Genomic DNA, 21703 nt, shown 5'->3' on the forward strand with positions numbered 1-21703 from the left:
AGGTATTCCGAACAACAGTTACAGGTTTTATGATTATATCCATAGAATCTAGGCCATCTGTGAGCCATTCCAGAATGTTCTTTTTAACAGTTTTAATTTTTTTAAATTGAGAATACGTCAAAATATGTTTCGAAGCGAAGTCGCCAGTTTGAACCTAGCGCCGTAAAGCTAGGGAAAGCTGCCTTCTGATTGGCTAATGTCGATTTCTTGTCATTCATTTCATTGATCGGTCAAAGTTCGCAAAAGGTCGTTCTGACGTGACCCTAATGGGATGTCCTCAGATCTTTGTATAGGGGTAGCGAGAACTAAGACCTGATTTTAATGAGATTGTGTTTAATAAATCTGCCTTGTTCCGTCTGTGGCTACTACATCCCTACCCCATTGTGGTCACAGGTGGCCCAGCTGTCAAGGGAGACATTATTTGCCATGCAGAGTTATGTCCCTTTAACATGCCAGAATCCTAATCATGGGTTCGAATCCCAGATTCACCAGAGTATCTACAGACCGCCGTCATATAGCTGGAATATTGCTGAGTGCGGCGTTAAACAACAAACCAATCAACCACTCACTCACTCACTCAGTGCTATTTCAGGTCAATTCTGGAGCCCGAACACAAACTGAAGATTTAGTTTGTGCATCTTCTGGTCTGTGTCAGTGGTTGCCAGGTGACTCAAGCTTACAGTCTATCGTGTAGATTAGTATAATCCTGGTAATGACGGGCGAACCAGCATCCCTATCTGCTCCTCTGTCATTATTAACAAACCACTTAACTCCCATTAGTCAGCACATCTCGCGTAGGGTGTTGTTATTGATTTGGTGTTGATGTCGTCAAGGGTGTCGTTCGTGTAATCCCAAACTCTCCACATGGCACTAATGAAAGTAGAGATCATGACAACCCTGTGAGGAATGCAGGGCCATGTTCCACAAAGCAATCTTAGCGCTAAGACGATTGTAGCTGTGATACGTTAACTAGACTTTCAACAGGAGTAGCACTAAGATCACTTTGTGGAACAGGGCCTAGAGCCGTGAACCCAGACTAACATTTAGTCCCAGAAATAAAGTTGTCTTGTTTAGAAATATATATATAAATATAAAATAAAACAATGCTGAGTTTCAGGCCCAGAGTTGAGGCAATCTAGACTTGCCAAATCATTCTAGACTTGAGTTGGATTCCTTTCTTATTCTGTCAAAATAAAAGATAAAATCCAAATTGAGCTGAGAACAATGCTGAGTTTCAGGCCCAGAGTTAAGGCAATCTAGACTTGCCAAATCATTCTAGACTTAAGTTGGATTCCTTTCTTATTCTGTCAAAATAAAAGATAAAATCCAAATTGAGCTGAGAACAATGCTGAGTTTCAGGCCCAGAGTTGAGGCAACCTAGACTTGCCAAATCATTCTAGACTTGAGTTGGATTGCTTTCTTATTCTGTCAAAATAAAAGATAAAATCCAAATTGAGCTGAGAACAATGCTTAATTTCAGGCCCAGAGTTGAGGTAACCTAGACTTGCCAAATCATTCTAGACTTGAGTTGGACTGCTTTCCTAATTTATTCTCTAGGAGACGGACTACACTGAACCCTATTTTCTGTGAGCATAATTACCATCTAAGCTGGGCGCCATGGGGATTGAGGGGTAGAATTGGTCCTTTGTAACTGATTGTCATACGAGTTGACGAGGACTGTTACGTGGTCATGCTTGGTGAGTTGGGTGTTGATGTGTCTTTGTTCTCTGATGGTGGTGACCCTTGCTCATATTTCACAGGTTTGTCTGGTCCAGAATTGATTATATATAGACATCGCTGATATTGCTGGAATATTGCTAACTATAGCATTAAGCAACATTCACTCAATTACTTGCATTTTGTGTCTGTGATGAACTGACGTCTGCCACTCGGGACTCAGGTTATAGAGAATCTCATCCAAATGCCTTTTGATATCAGGTTACTGTGACACGAGTCCATAAAAGTTAAAACACCAAGGCTTGCCGAGGAGTCCCAAACATTTACCGAGTGTTGATATATTTGATATGAAAAGACACTCGATTGAGATACTATTTATGATCCAAAATCCTACTTACAACTTTTTCAGTTTGTAAAAACAGTCAAACCTCGTTATCTTGAACACAGTTATCTTGAAAGTACAAATATCGCAAAGGCCTTACTATATAATGGTCATGCCTCGTTATGTGGAATGTCTGGATATCTGAAGTTACAACACAGTCCCACTGGGTTCGAGATAACGGGGTTTGACTGTAGTTATGGCCATTGTCTTGAGTGTAAACAGTATAGCTCACCAGCTTCTGCGACACAGAGTTTAGATATGTAAGCTGTGTTCAAGTGGGAAGTTCTGAGAGTGACTTGTAACTGTGTTGTGGCCATGGACCCATGATGAGATCACCCACTTCATGATGTTGATTATGTTCAACATTATGATGATTATTATTTGCCTGCTTTTAATTTTATCCTACAGTTCTTGCCTAAAACATTTGTCAACATCTGATCAAACAAGACACCCATTGCATTAAATCATATTTCAGGAGATCTAAGAAGAAACCTCAGTTTAGAAATATGAGCCCTTATTTTCTGGATTAAGAAAGAATAATAGAATTGATTTGTTGGAAATGATCCTTTTAGGCCAAAAAAATAGTAATCTTAGTTCTCAGGCATCATCATAAAGTCTGCTGCACGTTTTGTTTTTATTTTCATTTTAAAAAAATATTAAAAAATCCTAATACTTAAAAAACAAGCAATCCAGTATAGCATGCAGTACCTTTCCTTCACATGTGCACTGCTTTACTGCACATCTCGTGCTATGGTCATGGCGGCAATAGGAGTTTGTATGCTTATTGATATAGGGAGGCCCTTTCCCAGGTTGATGGTACACAACTGTTTATTGGGTTACAAACTTGTTTGAAGAAGCAAAAAAAACACACAAAAAACAGTCCACTCGCACTTTATTTTCAAAAGTCATTCCCGGAGAACCAATTCTTTTATTTCTTATAAAGTTTCAACATTCCACTGGTTGCCCCTTAAGTGTTGGAAATCCGTGTCCAGCCACTGTGTATGTAGAGCCCCACTGCCCCCCTGTGAAAAAGTCATCCTTTACAATAGTGGCTGTTATGACAATCACTCTAATTCACTCGGATGAAGGACGACTATAATCACTCAGGAGAATATTTCAAAAACAATTCCACATTCGTCAAAAACAACAGAACCAATTCCGGCAATTAGCAGCATTGAACAACCACAGAAAAAGGGGTATCACTATGTCCGAGGAACATGGTGTCAAATCTGCCGGTCCTTTTATCCTGATTGAGGAGGCTAAACGCTGAGCCGTGAGTCGGGATGAATGGATGGTGGATACGAAGCAGTCAGCTGATCACGTTCATCTCTGGCATCTTCGTATTGATCTCGACCAGTTTGATCAGAATGTGCTGATTTCCAACAAATCACCTTCCACTGGAAACCTAAGTTACAAAGGCTTAAGGGACACTCTTAATGAGAAAGGGCTATTTATTCATGTTTTGTGTAGACTCTTTCTTCCACCGACTAATTACCCCTCATCATTGTCGGTTGAAGGCCAGCGTTTTTAAGCCAGCGAACGTTTCTGAGTAGCGAGAGTTGTGATTGTCCTGGAATGGCAACTTTGATGACTCGGCGGGTAGGTAATTGGTTGTATTCACGACAACCGATATTAAAGTTATGGGGAGGATGGCTTCGCACAGGTAAAAGGTTGCCAACGTTAATTGAGGCAGCAGATTTGCTGGCATGGCCTATCCACCTCTATTGTCCGGGGAAGAGTCGATGAGCGACTATTGTACCTGTAGCAGACTGCAGGTATGTACAACTGATCATTACCTGTCATTGATGCCAAAATTTGGGATGTGAATGCAGACATGTTAGTGTTGACCCTGTGACTGACCTTGAGGGCTGACCTTTTCAAAGACAGGAGATTAGAGCTCTTCGGCTTGGCTTCAATGAAAATTGATTGGGCATTCAGAATATCCACTGACTTGATTCAGAGCTGTTAATGTGTTTTGAGGCTGATCTGTTTTACATACATTTGATTTTGATGTTATGATTGTGGCTTCAGAGATACTTTTATTTTGAGGCCACATGCCTTTACTGCTACGTCTGTATGATGGCATTTTGTTGTCTAGTTATTTTGTGTAAAAGTTGTGTGTATATATCGCATGTAAATGATTAGTTTTGCATTGGTATGGCACAGGAGCTATCCGACATGTGATTAATTGTTTCTTGTTTGTCATATTCAGGCAAAGGATACAAAATAGACTATATGATTCATAAAAACTTTATGATGCTGATGCAAAAATCAATCAGTTAGAAGCCTAACTGTCTGTGGCTGCAGTAGAATTAAGATATGGTGCAGTATGCAGGTGGGTTGAGTGGGGTATGTCACAGAATGGGGGTGGGGTATATCACAGAATGGGGGTGGGGTATATCACAGAATGGGGGTGGGGTATATCACAGAATGGGGGTGGGGTATATCACAGAATGGGGGTGGGGTATATCACAGAATGGAGGTGGGGTATATCGCAGAAATGAGGTGGGGTATATCACAGAATGGAGGTGGGTTGAGTGGGGTATATCACAGAATGGAGGTGGGTTGAGTGGGGTATATCACAGAATGGAGGTGGGTTGAGTGTGATATATCAGAGAATGGAGGTGGGTTGAGTGTGATATATTAGAGAATGGAGGTAGGTTGACTGAGATATATCACATAATGAAGGTGGGTTGAAAGTGATGTATCACAGCATGGAGGTGGGGTATGTCACAGAATGGAGGTGGGGTATATCACAGAATGGAGGTGGGGTATATCACAGAATGGAGGGGGGTATGTCACAGAATGGAGGGGGGTATATCACAGAATGGAGGGGGGTATGTCACAGAATGGAGGGGGGTATATCACAGAATGAAGGGGGGTATGTCACAGAATGGAGGGGGGTATGTCACAGAATGGAGGGGGGTATGTCACAGAATGGAGGGGGGTATATCACAGAATGGAGGGGGGTATGTCACAGAATGGAGGGGGGTATATCACAGAATGGAGGGGGGTATGTCACAGAATAGAGGGGGGTATATCACAGAATGGAGGGGGGTATGTCACAGAATGGAGGGGGGTATATCACAGAATGGAGGGGGGTATGTCACAGAATGGAGGGGGGTATATCACAGAATGGAGGGGGGTATGTCACAGAATAGAGGGGGGTATATCACAGAATGGAGGGGGGTATGTCACAGAATGGAGGGGGGTATATCACAGAATGGAGGGGGTTATATCACAGAATGGAGGTGTTGTGTCAGATGTCAGAATGCATACCAATATTTCATAATCTGTTGTAATTGATGTAATTTATCACACAATGGAGAGACAGAACGTTCCACATGTCTACCGAAGATTTAACTGAACTAGAAACCCAACTGTTTAAATATGCAAATGAGATCACTGAAGAAATAACTGAAGACGGAAGTGGCATGAAAATGGATCAGGGTATCGTTCGATGCACAGTAGCATCGTGTGACCGAGTTGGGACACGTAATGAAACGAGTTATTGATGAGGTCAAGGCAGTGGTCAGTAGAGGCTGGAGTGTTGGCCACGCCGCAGGTGGTGATAGAACTGCTGCCCACCACCACCCAATGAAACCAGGGGAATAATTGTTTCTCGTGCGAGGAATTTGTTACTGAGAAAAGGTCATGGCATTGGCTTCAGAATGGATATGCGAAGATTGCTTGTTGACATGTTTTCATTGGGTGTGTGAGTTGCATCCATGAGGATGTGATAGTTGGAACCTGACAGAGGTGAGCTTATGGGAACAAGGAAAGGTATTGTTATGAAAAACGGATCAGTGGATTCAGGATCTGTGGATTCAATATCTGTTTGAAATTCTAAACCTACACATCCAGACATGGAATGTCATAAAGTATTAATATTATATCAATGGAATTAAGTTCTCCTGTGGATCAGATTTCTGTGTGAAAGGTGTTGGAGCTTCTGTTGATTTATCTGACGTCGTTTGAAATCCAAGTTGTTTGTCATTTTACCGGTAGATGATATGACGACTGATGGATTCAGCAACAGCCAGGGGACAGCAACATCATATGCGTGACCTAGCAACAAGAATAATGCATCATCATCATGTGTTACCATGGCTACGTGACTACAGATTTTATTTACTGTATATTTTTAATGAATTTTCAGCCATGTAGCTTTTTGAATACATATTTAGTCATGATTATTCTTCATACTCTTCACAATGGGATAAGCTAAGACTAGAACCAAATTATAGATTTATTTGCCTCAATTGAATGATTTCTCCTGGACCATTTTCAGAGTCCTGGCACATGGGAGTCATGGGGTTGGAATATGGAACTGCTACATTGTCAAACGATGACAGCCATGTTGTGTGTCTAGCATTTGGCTGAAACTCAGGTCCTTCTAGTGCTTAGCCAAGTCCCAGATTCTTAATGCCACGGCACCCTAAGTTCCCTGTGACAGTGTATCTGGTCCTATGGGACTGTATTGGTCTATAATATTATTTTATTTTCAGGAATGTAATTTTCAAATTGAAACTCATGTGACTCTGAAGAACTGAACGACCTTTAATTATAACTTTGCAATGGAACTACAGACTACAGAATCATATTGGCCTTGTGCTGTCGTGGATCCTGTGGATGGTTTTGAGCAGGCTTTGATGACGTAATATTTATCATATATATATCCTCATTGCCAAAAGAAATGCGAACCATAGACAGACAGACAGACAGACAGACAGACAGACAGACAGTTCATTCAGTAATTTAGGCATCAAGGCCCATAGTACAATGCAGATTGGATATTAACATTTGTCATGTGATGTACATGATCAGATTTTAAATCAAGTTACACATTCCTCATTGTAAAGACATGTTTTAAGAATACAGAAATAGCATGGATCATATCAGGATTTTCAGAGTTTAGCAGATTTATCATCAACTGTCTTTAAAAATATCTTGCAACATGGGGAGAAATTTATACCTAAAATGGGAATACGTTTCACACATAAGTAAGACATGGTATTCATCCTCCACTCCTCCGGATGAACAGTTTGTACAAATAGAGCTCACAATATCACCGTCTTTGGATCTGCGACATACATTTACATTAAAATTGTGCAATGAAATTCTAAGTTTACAATAAGCTCTGATTAAACTTTTATCATTTAAACAAGTTAAATATCTTCAGTTTGTAACAATGATTTTACTTTGCTGTAATTGCTAAGATAAAGTGATTCTTTATCTTTGACTTTGTGAACCATAGAAACATACAGGTGGGGTGAGGTGAAATGGGGTTTAACGTCGCGTCCAAGATTATTGCACTTATATAGCCACGTGCATGTACGTGTGTGTGTTTGTGTGGCTGCTTGTACCAGTCCGGACTGATGCCGATTTATAGTGCTAGCTCACTGAGATACCATGCCGCAGTTTAACATGGATACCCCACTCAGACACAGTATACTGACTCCGAGCCAACCAGTCCTTGTTTTAGCCCCTTAATGCGCCAGACAGGGTAACAACAAGTACCATCTTTTAACGTCCTTTTGTATGGCACGGCCGGGGATCGAACTCCGGACCTTCCGCTCTCCGGGCGGACGCTCTACCAGTAGACTACAGAGAAGTTTGTATGTTTAGAAGAGATGTTTCCAATGTGTACCACTTAATGACAAAACTGATAATCAGTCAAGTGTGACCAAAGTCTCTATTCTTATCCCATTATGCTGCATGTGATTTCCAAACTTTCCATGCTAATCCTGTATGAGACAAGTGGTGCATCTCGAGTCATGGATCTATGACATCGCGTGATGCGTTCATGAGCATCAGCTCACACAACATAATAGTATGTTCGTTTGTGCATCGAACCAGTCTCTTGAATATGAGTAATTGTTCATATACTACTCAAAAGAAGTTAAGGATCACCCGATTCTTTAATAATGGTAAAGTTAATCTGTCATGACATTGGAGATTAACTATAGTAATATGAAAGAATCAGGTGATCCTTAACTTCTTTTGAGTAGTATATATGAACCATCCTGTATGGTGTTCGATTGTTTTGTCAGTGAGTGTATGTGTGATGATGTGTTAATGTACAAGGTAATAGCCAGGAAACAAGGTGGGCAGGTGATGATTGTTCGAAGCGAGCCATACCCAGGTTGGAACATGGCTGTGTAAGCCACCTGTATCATCAATATCATTGTGTGGCATTTTACAAACTGTAGTATCAAGGAAGACGGAGATGACTTATGGATTTCAGGACACTTTTTCTTTCAATCGGACATTTCGGCTCAGGTGCGGGTACCATTATCACGAAGTAATCAACAACTCCAGTGCCGGCGAGTGCATGGATCAGGTGGTCAGGCTCGGTGACTTGGTTGATTACACGTCATTGTTAGCCGACTGTGTTGTTCATTGCTCACAATATCAAATCACAGTACTGGTATTTATTTTTTGACACGAACATTGACATTGTTCAGATTCACATGTGGATTTTGCCCTCTTTATGTCAAAGGCTATTTTTATGCAAATGATAAACAGATTTTGTTTTCTGATAATAATTGTACTATTTTCATGCAAATGATAAAATGATTTTGTTTTCTGATAATAATAGTACTATTTTTATACAAATGATAAAATGATTTTGTTTTCTCATAATATTAGTACTATTTTTATGAAAATGATAAAATGATTTTGTTTTCTGATAATAGTAGTACTATTTTTATGAGAATTATAACATGATATTTTTTTTCTGATAATAATAGTACTTTTTTTATACAAATGATAAAATGATTTTGTTTTCTCATAATAATAGTACTATTTTTATGAAAAAGATAAAATGATTTTGTTTTCTGATAATAATTGTACTATTTTCATCCAAATGATAAAATGATTTTGTTTTCTGATAATAGTAGTACTATTTTTTATACAAATGATAAAATGATTTTGTTTTCTCATAATATTAGTACTATTTTTATGAAAATGATAACATGATTTTGTTTTCTGATGATAATAGTATAAAATGTTTTGAAAAACAAACGAGCTGATTTTCAGAAAAATTCTACAAAATATTTTTTTGAACAGACTTCCGTGTTTCATTGCAATATTTACAGGGAAGCTTAACCCTGAATCATTTGCTAGGCTGAATGGTGATAACAGATATGGGCGCCCCCTAAAAAGCCCTTAGGATACCTTTTGGACAAACTGACTCGGGAGTGAGCTAGTGCCAGATTGCATCCCTGATGTATAACTGGTATGTGATGTCCTGCTACAACCAAGGGAGTGAACCTTGGAAGCATGGAAGGACGAAGCGTCCCCTTCCCGGGGTGGTCACCATGACATTGTACACAACGTTGTAACATCTGTGTTCTCTAAGCGTTACAAGTATTGTGATGGATGGCTTTGCTACAGGGTTGTGAGTGCTTACTAGACAGCAAACTGTCTGATTTATCAGCATAATCGTGGGAATTGGTTGTACAATCATGATTGATGATTGGATTATTCCTCCTGATTGATCTTCAAAAGTAAGGTTGACCTCATTTTGCTGTTTTTCGGTGTTTTGACAAGTTCAGCTAAACCACATCACATGTAACAAAAATAAACACTTATTTTTTAACAAAACCGCACTGGCCTCACTCCTTCTCACTTTGTTTCTGACCGCCTCCGTGGTCTAGTGGTAGAGCGTCCCCCCAAGGAGCGGAAGTTCTGGGGTTCGATCCCCGGCAGCGTCATACCAAAAGACGTTAAAAGATGGTACTTGCTGTTACCCTGTCTGGCGCTCGGCATTAAGGGGCTAAAACAAGGCCCGGAGTCAGTATACTGTGTCTGAGTGGGGTATTCATGTTAAACTGCGGCATGGTATCTCAGTGAGCTAGCACTATAAATTGGCATTAGTCCGGACTAGTACAAGCAGCCACACACATACATGTGCACGCAAATCGCTATATAAGTGCAATAATCTTGGACGTGAATTTAAACCTCATTTCACCTCACCTCACTTTGTTTTCAAGTACTGAGTAGTAAGTACCGTATTCGACGTAATAAGCGCCCAGGGCGCTCTAAAACTTAGAAATAGGGGGCTCTTATTAGAATATTATTTTGTCGGAGTTGAAAGATAAATTTCGTGGTTCATGCTGACAGCCTGAAATGTTTATATACGACAGATATTTTTTCCCAGAATTTAATTTCCTATAATTAAGGGTGCATATAACACACGAGAATAAATAAGTATTGTGTACATTGATCAATCGGAAAGGGTGCTAATAGGGATTGTTCACGAACCAATATATTAGCAAATATCGCCGTGGGCGCTTATTAGAGCGGGGCGCTTATTACGTCGAATATGGTAGTTAATAAGCCTTCACAGGGAACGAGAGTGACTCAGGGTTGATAGAGTTGGCAAAAGTGGACAATTGTTTTCAATTGTTGGCTGTTTGGTATTCCAATCAATTTTCAATCATTTCAATTAATTGGAATATCACTGATCACGGGAGTTGTACAATATCAGAGTTGAGCATATTTGGTTAGAACATTACATAATAATGAATTCTTTTACTCAATTTGTCTGAATTGTTTTCATGTAGAATAAAGCTCCACACAGACAATATGACAACATGTTTGACCAGCTAGATGTGCTTGGCGACTATGTCGTAAAAGGCGACTGACGGGATCGGGTGGTCAGGCTCGCTGACTTGGTTGATGCATGTCATCGAAACCAATTGAGTGAATCGATGCTCATGATGTCAACCACTGGATTTTCTGGTCCAGACTCGATTATTTACAGACCGCTGTTATATAGCTGGAATATTGATGAGTGCGGTGTTTTAAACAACAAACCAACCAACCTAGTCTCTGTTTTCATAGATTCTGTGGGGGCACGGGTGGCCCAGTCGTCTAAGGCGCCGCGATTCGCTGTGCAGAGTTGCATCCCTTGGGCACGCCAGAAACCTATGATTGTGGGTTCGAATCCCGGTTCGCCCCAATTATGTTTCTAGGTTTGTCAGCACCATACCCGTGCTCGTGGGTTTCATCGAAGTGGTAATTGTCTTAGACCTGCATCACTTCGGGCTTTCCTCCCACATTAAGCTGACACGCCGTGATATAACTGGAGTATTGTTAAAAGCGGCGTTAAACCCAACTAACTCACTCACTCATAGATTCTGTGGTTATGCTTTTCACTTTCTAGAGTTGTGTCCCTTAGCAAGCCAGATTTAGCTGGCCATTGGGTCGAATCCCACACTTCGGGTGTTTGTGATAGATTAGGCTGGGATATAACTGAAAGACTGTTCAAAGTGGTGTTTTCACAGGTGCAATGGTAGTTGTATGTTTTATTACCACATACTAGGGCTAGGGCGGGTAACTCGGGTCGGGTGGGTACTGAGAAGGATCCGGGTATCCACAGGACTACCCGGACCTGTGGTTAGTCATGTGATATATTGTTTAATGACAAAATTGATCTAGAAATATGTGGTTACACTACAAGTCACTAATGTTCGCATTTCTTTCTGACTATGCACCCATTCTTTTATATGTTTGAATAAAGATGAAACTTTAATCAACTTTAGTGTATGCGTGACCAGATCGTTTTATACGTGTCTCTAAATACATTTTGTCCTGGGATACGGTAAAACTATTATATCTCTCGAGACCTACAGCGGGTACCTGGGTAGTGTCGGGTAATAGGCGGGTGGTTTCCTGGGTAGTAACTTTCCACAGTGTTAGAAATAACAAAACATATGTGCACTTGTGCAAATATCACTTCCTGCGCACCAGTGCCTTGTGTCCGTCATTTTTGACGTCATTCGAATTGCATTGTGATGTAAGGACAGAATGACGTCACACTAGAAACAGTCGTAGATGAAGATTGTTGACGTCATTAGACAGGTTGTTGTTTCCTCGGACACCAGTGGTGATAAGAGCTTTTTTGTAAAGGGGAGTTCCAAAGGATTTAGTAATGATTGGTAATGAAGAAATAATTACACTCACATGTGGGGGCACGGGTGGCCCAGTTGTCTAAGGCGTCGCGATTCGTTGTGCAGAGTGGCGTCCCTTGGGCACGCCAGAAACCTATGATTGTGGGTTCGAATCCCCGTTCGCCCCGATTATGTTTCTAGGTTTGTCAGCAACATACCCGTGCTCGTGGGTTTCACCGAAGTGGTAAACGTCTGAGACCTGCATCACTTCGTGCTTTCCTCCCACATTAAGCTGACACGCTGCGATATAACTGGAATACTGTTCAAAAGCGGCGTTAAACCCAACTCACTCACTCACTCACTCACTCACTCACTCACTCACTCGCTCGCTCACTCACACTCACATGTGTGTCATACTGATTTTTTTAAACTCGTGTAAGAATTCATGAATACTCTCACTATTGCTCGGGAAATACAAGAATTCTGACACTCGTTTTGTAAAACCAGAATGACACACATGCTCGTATAATAAATAATCTTTATATATCTGTTATTGTTGGTTTTATAGACCAGCTGTATCACTATTTATATATGGCTATATTTGTGTGACAGAACAGCCGAGTTCAAGTGGCGTCACATCAAACATAATGCCACGATACTGTACAGGCCAGTCAGCTGACACGTATGGGTTTTTACGAGCAATTAGCCAATGAGATAGCTTGTTTCTTAACAAGTTATTACAGTGTATGTTATATCTGGCAATGTTTATGTTACAGACTAGTCGAGTGAGCGTCAACGACTTCCTGAATGTCCTGATGTGTGACCCAGGCCCCCAGTGTCTGATGTGGCTCCCAGTACTCAACAGGATGGCCCACGTGGAGAATGGTAGGAACACCCTACATAGCACACTACCCTTGAAGATCAGGGGTAGAATAAGTCTTCAGCAACCCTTGCTTGCCGTAAAAGACGACTGTGCTTGTCGTAAGAGGCGACTAACATGATCGGGTGGTCAGGCTTCAGTGTATGCATGACCAGATTGTTAAATATGTGAATCTAAAAAATTCCCAATCGGACATTTTGTACCTATCTCTTGAGGCCTACAGTCGGTACCCGGGTAGGGTCGGGTAATAGGAGGGTGGATACCCGGGTAGTAAATTTGGTCTTCGTCCCAGCCCTAATGGAAAGGTACACATGCATTATACAGGACACCTAATGGACACTCTGCCATGTTTGTTTGATGCCAATATAAAGCTGCACGCGACAGCATCACTATTTAAGAAATAGTGCAATAAAGCTCAAAAGTAAGCAGAAAACAATGACCCTGCTTGCATTGGCACGGTTTGGCTTGCAACAACTTCATCAGTGACAACCATCAGAGCCACATTTCTGCAAACACGTATTTTGTATCTGCTTTGGTAATTAAGCATTTCATTTACTTACGAAAGCATTTAATTCAAGCTCGTGAGTGGGGGTCAAGCCCCCCCAAACCCCCTGTTACTTTAGCGGGGTGATAAAAATGGTGTATGAAAAACATAGAAATCGTTAGCAAGGAATGAGCTTGTGCACATACCTTACCAAAATGGCGGAAGGTGTCCGGTATAATGCTTCTTGCATAATGGAAATAAACTGATAATGTTCTCCTTTGTGAAGATAAGACCCATGAAGATCTGGGGTAGAATAGGTGCTTGCTGTAAAAGGCGACTATGCTTGTCGTAAGAGGCGACTAACAGGATCGGATGGTCAGGCTCGCTGACTTGGTTGATGCATGTCATCGATCCCAATTGCATGGATCGATGCTCATGATATTAATCACTAGATTGTCTGGTCCAGACTCTATTATTTACAGACCGCCGTCATACAGCTTGAATATTGCTGAGTGCGGTGTTAAACAACAAACAATCAATCAACCGTGAAGATAATCAGAATGACAAATCAGTGGCACGTCAGACATGACGTAACAGAGGGATGCCTTTCATCAGTTTTGTTTGCTCTGTCCGTTACCATGACAATGTGTTCTCTTCCTCACGACGACATGATCTGTTTCAGTGCTTCATCCTGTTCAGTGCGAGGGCTGTCACCGTGAGTCGTTCACCGGGTTCCGCTACAAGTGCCAGCGATGTTTCAACTACCACCTCTGTCAGGATTGCTTCTGGAGGGGCCGCACCTCCGCCAACCACCGCATTGAACACGAAATGAAAGAATACACCACATATGTAAGGCATTCTTCCTTTACAAATATCAGTGTCGCAGTTTTTAATGTGATAGACTTTATTATGAGAAAGGTTGCCCCAAAGATATTCCAGGGTATGCTAGGCTCCTAGCAACCAATGCTTGTTATAAGAACCAACTTGTGATGATCAGGTATACACGAAGTGTGACCACATGTCATCGTGTCCTGCGTGATGCCCTTGCCATCAATCACTGGTTTTGACTATGCTTGTTGTAAGAGGCAACTATGCTTGTCGTAAGAGGCGACTAACGGGATCGGGTGGTCAGGCTCGCTGACTTGGTTGATGCATGTCATCGGTCCCAATTGCGTGGATCGATGCTCATGATGTCAATCACTGGATTGTCTGGTCCAGACTCGACTATTTACAGACCACCGTGATATAGCTGGAATATTGCTGACTGAAGTTTAAAACAGCATTCACTCACTAACATTTTTTAAGCCGCACATTTTTTATTTTTCATGTCAGCAGCCGGTCCAAGATATATGTTAAACATAAAAGTATTTATTTATTTATGTCTCCCACTGGTTATATGGACACTCTTATACATTAAAAATGTTATATATATATACAATATATTCCATGTCTACATCACTATTGGTGATTCAGGTTAATCAGGAAGCCAGCGGCAGTTTTAACTCCATGGCAGAAAGACTATCATATGAATAAATAAATAAATTATTGACATAGCTACTTATTTTCATTTTAATTTCGACTGGCCTTGTATGGAAAAGCTGGAATTAAGTATTCCAGCATCAAAGAATGAAAGTCAGTGAAATGAAATTAATGGTTTAATTAATGACAGTAATTGAGAAAATTGTGTGTATGATCATGCTTAAGATATTGTCTTAAGAGAAGTCATTTGCAGGGAAATGGCAGTTGGTTTAAAAAGTTGATAATAATATATAATATTTGAAACCATGCCTTCTGATGATTGTGAAATAAAGTAAAAATTAGTAGTAAATAGAAAATGAAGGTGACTAACTTGAGGATTGCCATTGCAGAAATCCCAAGCCAAACAGATCGGTCACTCTATACGGAAGTCCTTCCAATGTACGCCGGTCAAATCCACTCAGAAAATGCCACACTTCCCAGATGCACCCGAGAAAACCATTGATCTTTCATACATTGTGTGAGTTTCATACGCTTTGTTACTTTCTTACATTGAATTGTGTAGGTTTCATACATTGTGTCAGTTTCATACATTGTAAATTTTGTACATTGTGTAAGTTTCATACACTGTGTAAGTTTTATACATGTAGGTTTCATACACTGTGTAAGTTTCATATGTTGTGTTAGTTTCATACACTGTGTAAGTTTCATACATAGTGTAAGTTTCATACATGTAGGTTTCATACACTGTGTAAGTTTCATATGTTGTGTTAGTTTCATACACTGTAAGTTTCATACATAGTGTAAGTTTCATACATGTAGGTTTCATACACTGTGTAAGTTTCATATGTTGTGTTAGTTTCATACACTGTGTAAGTTTCATACATAGTGTAAGTTTCATACATGTAGGTTTCATATGCTTTGTAAGTTTCATACATTGTGTAAGTTTCATACATTGTAAGTTTCATACACTGTGTAGGTTTCATACATAGTGTAAGTTTCATACATGTAGGTTTCATACACTGTGTAAGTTTCATACGTTGTGTAAGTTTCATACATTCTGTTAGTTTCATACATTGTGTTATTTTCGTACATTGTGTCAGTTTCATACATGTAGGTTTCATACACTGTGTAAGTTTCATATGTTGTGTTAGTTTCATACACTGTAAGTTTCATACATAGTGTAAGTTTCATACATTGTGTAAGTTTCATACATTGTGTAAGTTTCATACATAGTGTAAGTTTCATACATGTAGGTTTCATATGCTGTGTAAGTTTCATATGTTGTGTTATTTTCATACACTGTGTAAGTTTCACACACTGTGTAAGTTTCATACATAGTGAAAGTTTCATATATGTTGTAGGTTTCATACACTGTGTAAGTTTCACAAGTTGTGTTAGTTTCATACACTGTGTAAATTTCATACATTGTGTATAAGTTTCATACATTCTGTTAGTTTCATACATTGTGTTAGTTTAATACATTGTGTCAGGTTCATACATGTAGGTTTCATATGTTGTGTTAGTTTCATACACTGTGTAATTTTCATACACAGTGTAAGTTTCATACATAGTGTAAGTTTCATACATGTTGTAGGTTTCATACACTGTGTTATTTTCGTACATTGTGTCAGTTTCATACATGTAGGTTTCATATGCTGTGTAAATTTCTTACATTGTGTTGTGTTTAAGTTTCATGCATTGTAAGTTTCATACATTGTTTAAGTTTCATATGTTGTGTTAGTGTCATACATTGTGTAAGTTTCATATGTTTATTGTTTTAGTCGGGAAGAATTTTTGGAAACAGTTGGTATTGTGCTGATTGAGATTCTGAAGTGGGATATATTTTAATTATTCCCCCACCTGAACTACACATTTGAGGAAGGAGTACGACCATCAGTCTGCACTGCATGTTTTTACTTGTCCATCTTCAGATATAAGTTCAGTCAGTAGATAGTGCACCGACCATCACACTGAATGCCAGGGTTCTGTTCCACACATCAGTAAATACAGTGCATGATCACTCACACAGTGCATGTTGATCTACAAGTATTACCCGGGTTTCACAATATTCTGATTTTTGTTGAAATTTTTGTTGTTGGTTTTTCAGTCCACCAACACCTATACCTGTTCACAATGGATTCCCTGATCACCCTATTATAACATCAGGGGATGTGTCTTCCCTTGACAGTAGCTCCGCCCCTAGGAGGTGAGTGACAGCTACGGAATGTTGTGCAGCACGCGACCACTATGTCAGTTCATGCTTGTGCAGCAGGGGGTGGCATCCTGATGGAGCACCCTGCACTTTTGTCATATTGCATATCATATCTGCACTCACCATTTCTTACATCACTTAGTCAGAGTGTTATTTTTTTGGACGGCTAGTTCTTGAGTTATGTCTTTAAAATTATGTTCAAATTTGGTTCAAATTAAAGCAATGGTAACAGATGGGTTCAGAGTATATATACGGAGATATGATACACTAGACAATAGGAGAACAGGACATAGAGATTGCATTGAGAGTTGCACTAATTTGGACATTCCCAGTGGGTATGGTTGTCTCCCTTGGGTATTTTTAGGCCGAGTAGATCCCTAGTACCTCATGCTTGTCTCCCTGTGGCGATAGGTCCCCAGTACCTCATGTTTGTTCTCCTGTTGCAATAGGTCCCCAGTACCCCATGCTTGTCTCCCTGTGGAATAGGTCCCCAGTACCTCATGCTTGTCTCCCTGTGGAATAGGTCCCCAGTACCTCATGCTTGTCTCCCTGTGGCAGTAGGTCCCCAGTACCTCATGTTTGTTCTCCTGTTGCAATAGGTCCCCAGTACCCCATGCTTGTCTCCCTGTGGAATAGGTCCCCAGTACCTCATGCTTGTCTCCCTGTGGAATAGGTCCCCAGTACCTCATGCTTGTCTCCCTGTTGCAGTAGGTCCCCAGTACCTCATGTTTGTTCTCCTGTGGCAATAGGTCCCTAGTACCTCATGCTTGTCTCCCTGTGGCAATAGGTCCCCAGTACCTCATGCTTGTCTCCCTGTTGCAGTAGGTCCCCAGTACCTCATGTTTGTTCTCCTGTGGCAATAGGTCCCTAGTACCTCATGCTTGTCTCCCTGTGGCAGTAGGTCCCCAGTACCTCATGCTTGTCTCCCTGTGGCAGTAGGTCCCCAGTACCTCATGCTTGTTCTCCTGTGGCAGTAGGTCCCCAGTACCTCATGCTTGTCTCCCTGTGGCAGTTGGTCCCCAGTACCTCATGCTTGTCTCCCTGTGGCAGTAGGTCCCCAGTACCTCATGCTTGTCTCCCTGTGGCAGTAGGTCCCCAGTACCTCATGCTTGTCTCCCTGTGGCAGTAGGTCCCCAGTACCTCATGCTTGTCTCCCTGTGGCAGTAGGTCCCCAGTACCTCATGCTTGTCTCCCTGTGGCAATAGGTCCCCAGTACCTCATGCTTGTCTCCCTGTGGCAATAGGTCCCTATTCCCTCATGCTTGTCTCCCTGTGGCAATAGGTCCCCAGTACCTCATGCTTGTCTCCCTGTGGCAGTAGGTCCCCAGTACCTCATGCTTGTCTCCCTGTTGCAGTTGGTCCCCAGTACCTCATGCTTGTCTCCCTGTGGCAATAGGTCCCTAGTACCCCATGCTTGTCTCCCTGTTGCAGTAGGTCCCCAGTACCTCATGCTTGTCTCCCTGTGGCAGTTGGTCCCCAGTACCTCATGCTTGTCTCCCTGTGGCAGTAGGTCCCTAGTACCTCATGCTTGTCTCCCTGTGGAATAGGTCCCCAGTACCTCATGCTTGTTCTCCTGTGGCAATAGGTCCCTAGTACCTCATGCTAATCTCCCTGTGGCAATAGGTCCCCAGTACCTCATGTTTGTTCTCCTGTGGCAATAGGTCCCTAGTACCTCATGCTTGTCTCCCTGTGGCAGTAGGTCCCCAGTACCTCATGCTTGTTCTCCTGTGGCAATAGGTCCCTAGAACCTCATGCTTGTCTCCCGGTGGGAATAGGTCCCCAGTACCTCATGCTTGTCTCCCTGTGGCAGTAGGTCCCCAGTACCTCATGCTTGTCTCCCTGTGGCACTAGGTCCCCAGTACCTCATGCTTGTCTCCCTGTGGCACTAGGTCCCCAGTACCTCATGCTTGTCTCCCTGTGGAATAGGTCCCCAGTACCTCATGCTTGTCTCCCTGTGGCATTAGGTCCCCAGTACCTCATGCTTGTCTCCCTGTGGCAATAGGTCCCCAGTACCTCATGCTTGTCTCCCTGTAGCAATAGGTCCCTAGTACCTCATGTTTGTTCTCCTGTGGCAGTAGGTCCCTAATACCTCATGTTTGTTCTCCTGTGGCAATAGGTCCCTAGTACCTCATGCTTGTCTCCCTGTGGCAGTTGGTCCCCAGTACCTCATGCTTGTCTCCCTGTGGCAGTAGGTCCCCAGTACCTCATGCTTGTCTCCCTGTGGCAGTAGGTCCCCAGTACCTCATGCTTGTCTCCCTGTGGAATAGGTCCCCAGTACCTCATGCTTGTCTCCCTGTGGCAGTTGGTCCCCAGTACCTCATGCTTGTCTCCCTGTGGCAGTAGGTCCCCAGTACCTCATGCTTGTCTCCCTGTGGCAGTAGGATCCCCAGTACCTCATGCTTGTCTCCCTGTGGCAGTAGGTCCCCAGTACCTCATGCTTGTCTCCCTGTGGCAATAGGTCCCCAGTACCTCATGCTTGTCTCCCTGTGGCAGTAGGTCCCCAGTACCTCATGCTTGTCTCCCTGTGGCAATAGGTCCCCAGTACCTCATGCTTGTCTCCCTGTGGCAATAGGTCCCCAGTACCTCATGCTTGTCTCCCTGTGGCAGTAGGTCCCCAGTACCTCATGCTTGTCTCCCTGTGGCAGTAGGTCCCTAGGACCTCATGTTTGTTCTCCTGTGGCAATAGGTCCCCAGTACCTCATGTTTGTTCTCCTGTGGCAATAGGTCCCCAGTACCTCATGCTTGTCTCCCTGTGGCAGTAGGTCCCCAGTACCTCATGCTTGTCTCCCTGTGGCAATAGGTCCCCAGTACCTCATGCTTGTCTCCCTGTGCCAATAGGTCCCCAGTACCTCATGCTTGTCTCCCTGTGGCAGTAGGTCCCCAGTACCTCATGCTTGTCTCCCTGTGGCAGTAGGTCCCCAGTACCTCATGCTTGTCTCCCTGTGGCATTAGGTCCCCAGTACCTCATGCTTGTCTCCCTGTGGCAATAGGTCCCCAGTACCTCATGCTTGTCTCCCTGTGGCGATATGTCCCCAGTACCTCATGCTTGTCTCCCTGTGGCGATATGTCCCCAGTACCTCATGCTTGTCTCCCTGTGGCGATATGTCCCCAGTACCTCATGCTTGTCTCCCTGTGGCAGTAGGTCCCCAGTACCTCATGCTTGTCTCCCTGTGGCAGTAGGTCCCCAATACTGTGACCTGACTAACAGAAGCATCAGGTGGAAGGACAACATGGATCCCACATTGCACAGCCGATGCCCATTTAACCACAGGATGTTTGTTGTTGTTTTTGAGATGCTAGCAATGATTTTTAGCAATGTTTCCTTTGCATTCTGTTAATCGACTTTTAAGATTAAATTTAGGAAATCAAAAACGTCACAATTAAAATCTGAATAACTGAAAACTTTGATACAAAGATAATTTGAAAATCTCTCAGAAGTCTGCTGTTGGCTCCTGGGGAGAGCTGTCTGTTTGAGCCAGGGATTCCCCTGAAGATGTAGCCAGTGTCCCACTGGACCCCTGGCTTAGTATTCCGCTAACATCAATGGACAGACCGCTTTGTAATTGTCTGGAAACGTGAATACATCTCTCAGTGACATTCAACTGACTAGGGGGGCGGTCGGGTAGCCTCGTGGTTAAAGCGTTCGCTCGTCACGTCGAAGAACCGGGTTTGAATCCCGACATGGGTAAAATGTGTGAAGCCCATTTCTGGTGTCCCCCGCCGTGATATTGCTGGAATATTGCTTAAAGTGGCGTAAAATCATACTCACTCACACTCAGCTGACTAGGGGAGACAACCAGGCTCAGTGTTGAGACACAAGGAGGGAGGGATTTTAGGACGACTTCATTGAGTTGTTGCTTGTCTGATCACACAGCTGGTGATCAAGGCCTGGCTGACTTCCGTGGAGTTTGTTGTCTTTACTAAACTTTTTTCATTGCCCTTTTAAAAGGCCTTTTTCTAAAACTTGTTAATTGAACAGACATTCATCAGATCTTTCTGTTGTCTTCACTTGTATCTGGTTTGTTCCACAGCCCAAGTAAACACAATGCAAGTACAGACTCATTTCGGATAGATGACGAACATCGACTGATTGCCCGCTACGCCGCCCGACTTGCAGCTGACAGCTCCAAAGCAGTAAGTTGTAGTCAGAGTTTATTGGACCAAATCAATAACCAAAGAACCCTATGGGGAATCCAAGGCTGTATATGTCCCTGTAACACCATGCTTGTTTCTGGGGCAGAATAGATCCCCAGTACCCCATGATTGTGCCCCTTTTGGGATTCTGAGGCAGAATGGATACCCAGTACTCCTTTCTTGTCTTTCTTTGGGATTCTGATGCAGAATAGATCCCCAGTACCCCATGATTGTGCCGCTTTGGGATTCTGAGGCAGAATAGATCCCCAGTGCCCCATGCTTGTCTCTCTTTGGAATTCAGAGGCAAAATATATGTACAGTACCCCATGCTTGTCCATCTTTGGGATTCTGAGGCAGAATAGATCCTCAGTACCTCATGCTTGTCCCTCTTTGGGATTCTGAGTTAGAAAAGATCCCCAGTACCTCATGCTTGTCTGTCTTTGGGATTCTGAGGCAGAAAAGGTTCCTATCACCCTATGCTTCATGTGACAATGAAACCAACTTACCCCTGTTTGGGAGATTACCATAGTGGCCTGGTTGTTTGTGTGGATCATTAC

At 42.4% G+C, this 21703-nt stretch overlaps 1 protein-coding gene across 4 annotated transcripts in view; it reads left to right on the forward strand.

The window, feature by feature from the left end:
- Nucleotides 1-21703, forward strand: part of LOC124149401 (dystrobrevin beta-like) — a 188816-nt gene that overhangs the window by 85400 nt on the left and 81713 nt on the right. For all 4 annotated transcript variants that reach the window (XM_048400013.1, XM_048400014.1, XM_048400012.1 and 1 more), the window contains exons 7-11: nt 12735-12843; nt 14005-14171; nt 15191-15318; nt 16909-17007; nt 21044-21146. In XM_048400013.1, the coding sequence (XP_048255970.1) occupies nt 12735-12843; nt 14005-14171; nt 15191-15318; nt 16909-17007; nt 21044-21146 (606 nt within the window). The remainder of the gene's footprint in view (nt 1-12734; nt 12844-14004; nt 14172-15190; nt 15319-16908; nt 17008-21043; nt 21147-21703) is intronic.

Source organism: Haliotis rufescens, unplaced genomic scaffold, assembly GCF_023055435.1.
Source record: "Haliotis rufescens isolate VD_foot unplaced genomic scaffold, xgHalRufe1.0.p SCAF_2, whole genome shotgun sequence".
Lineage (NCBI taxonomy): Eukaryota > Metazoa > Mollusca > Gastropoda > Lepetellida > Haliotidae > Haliotis > Haliotis rufescens.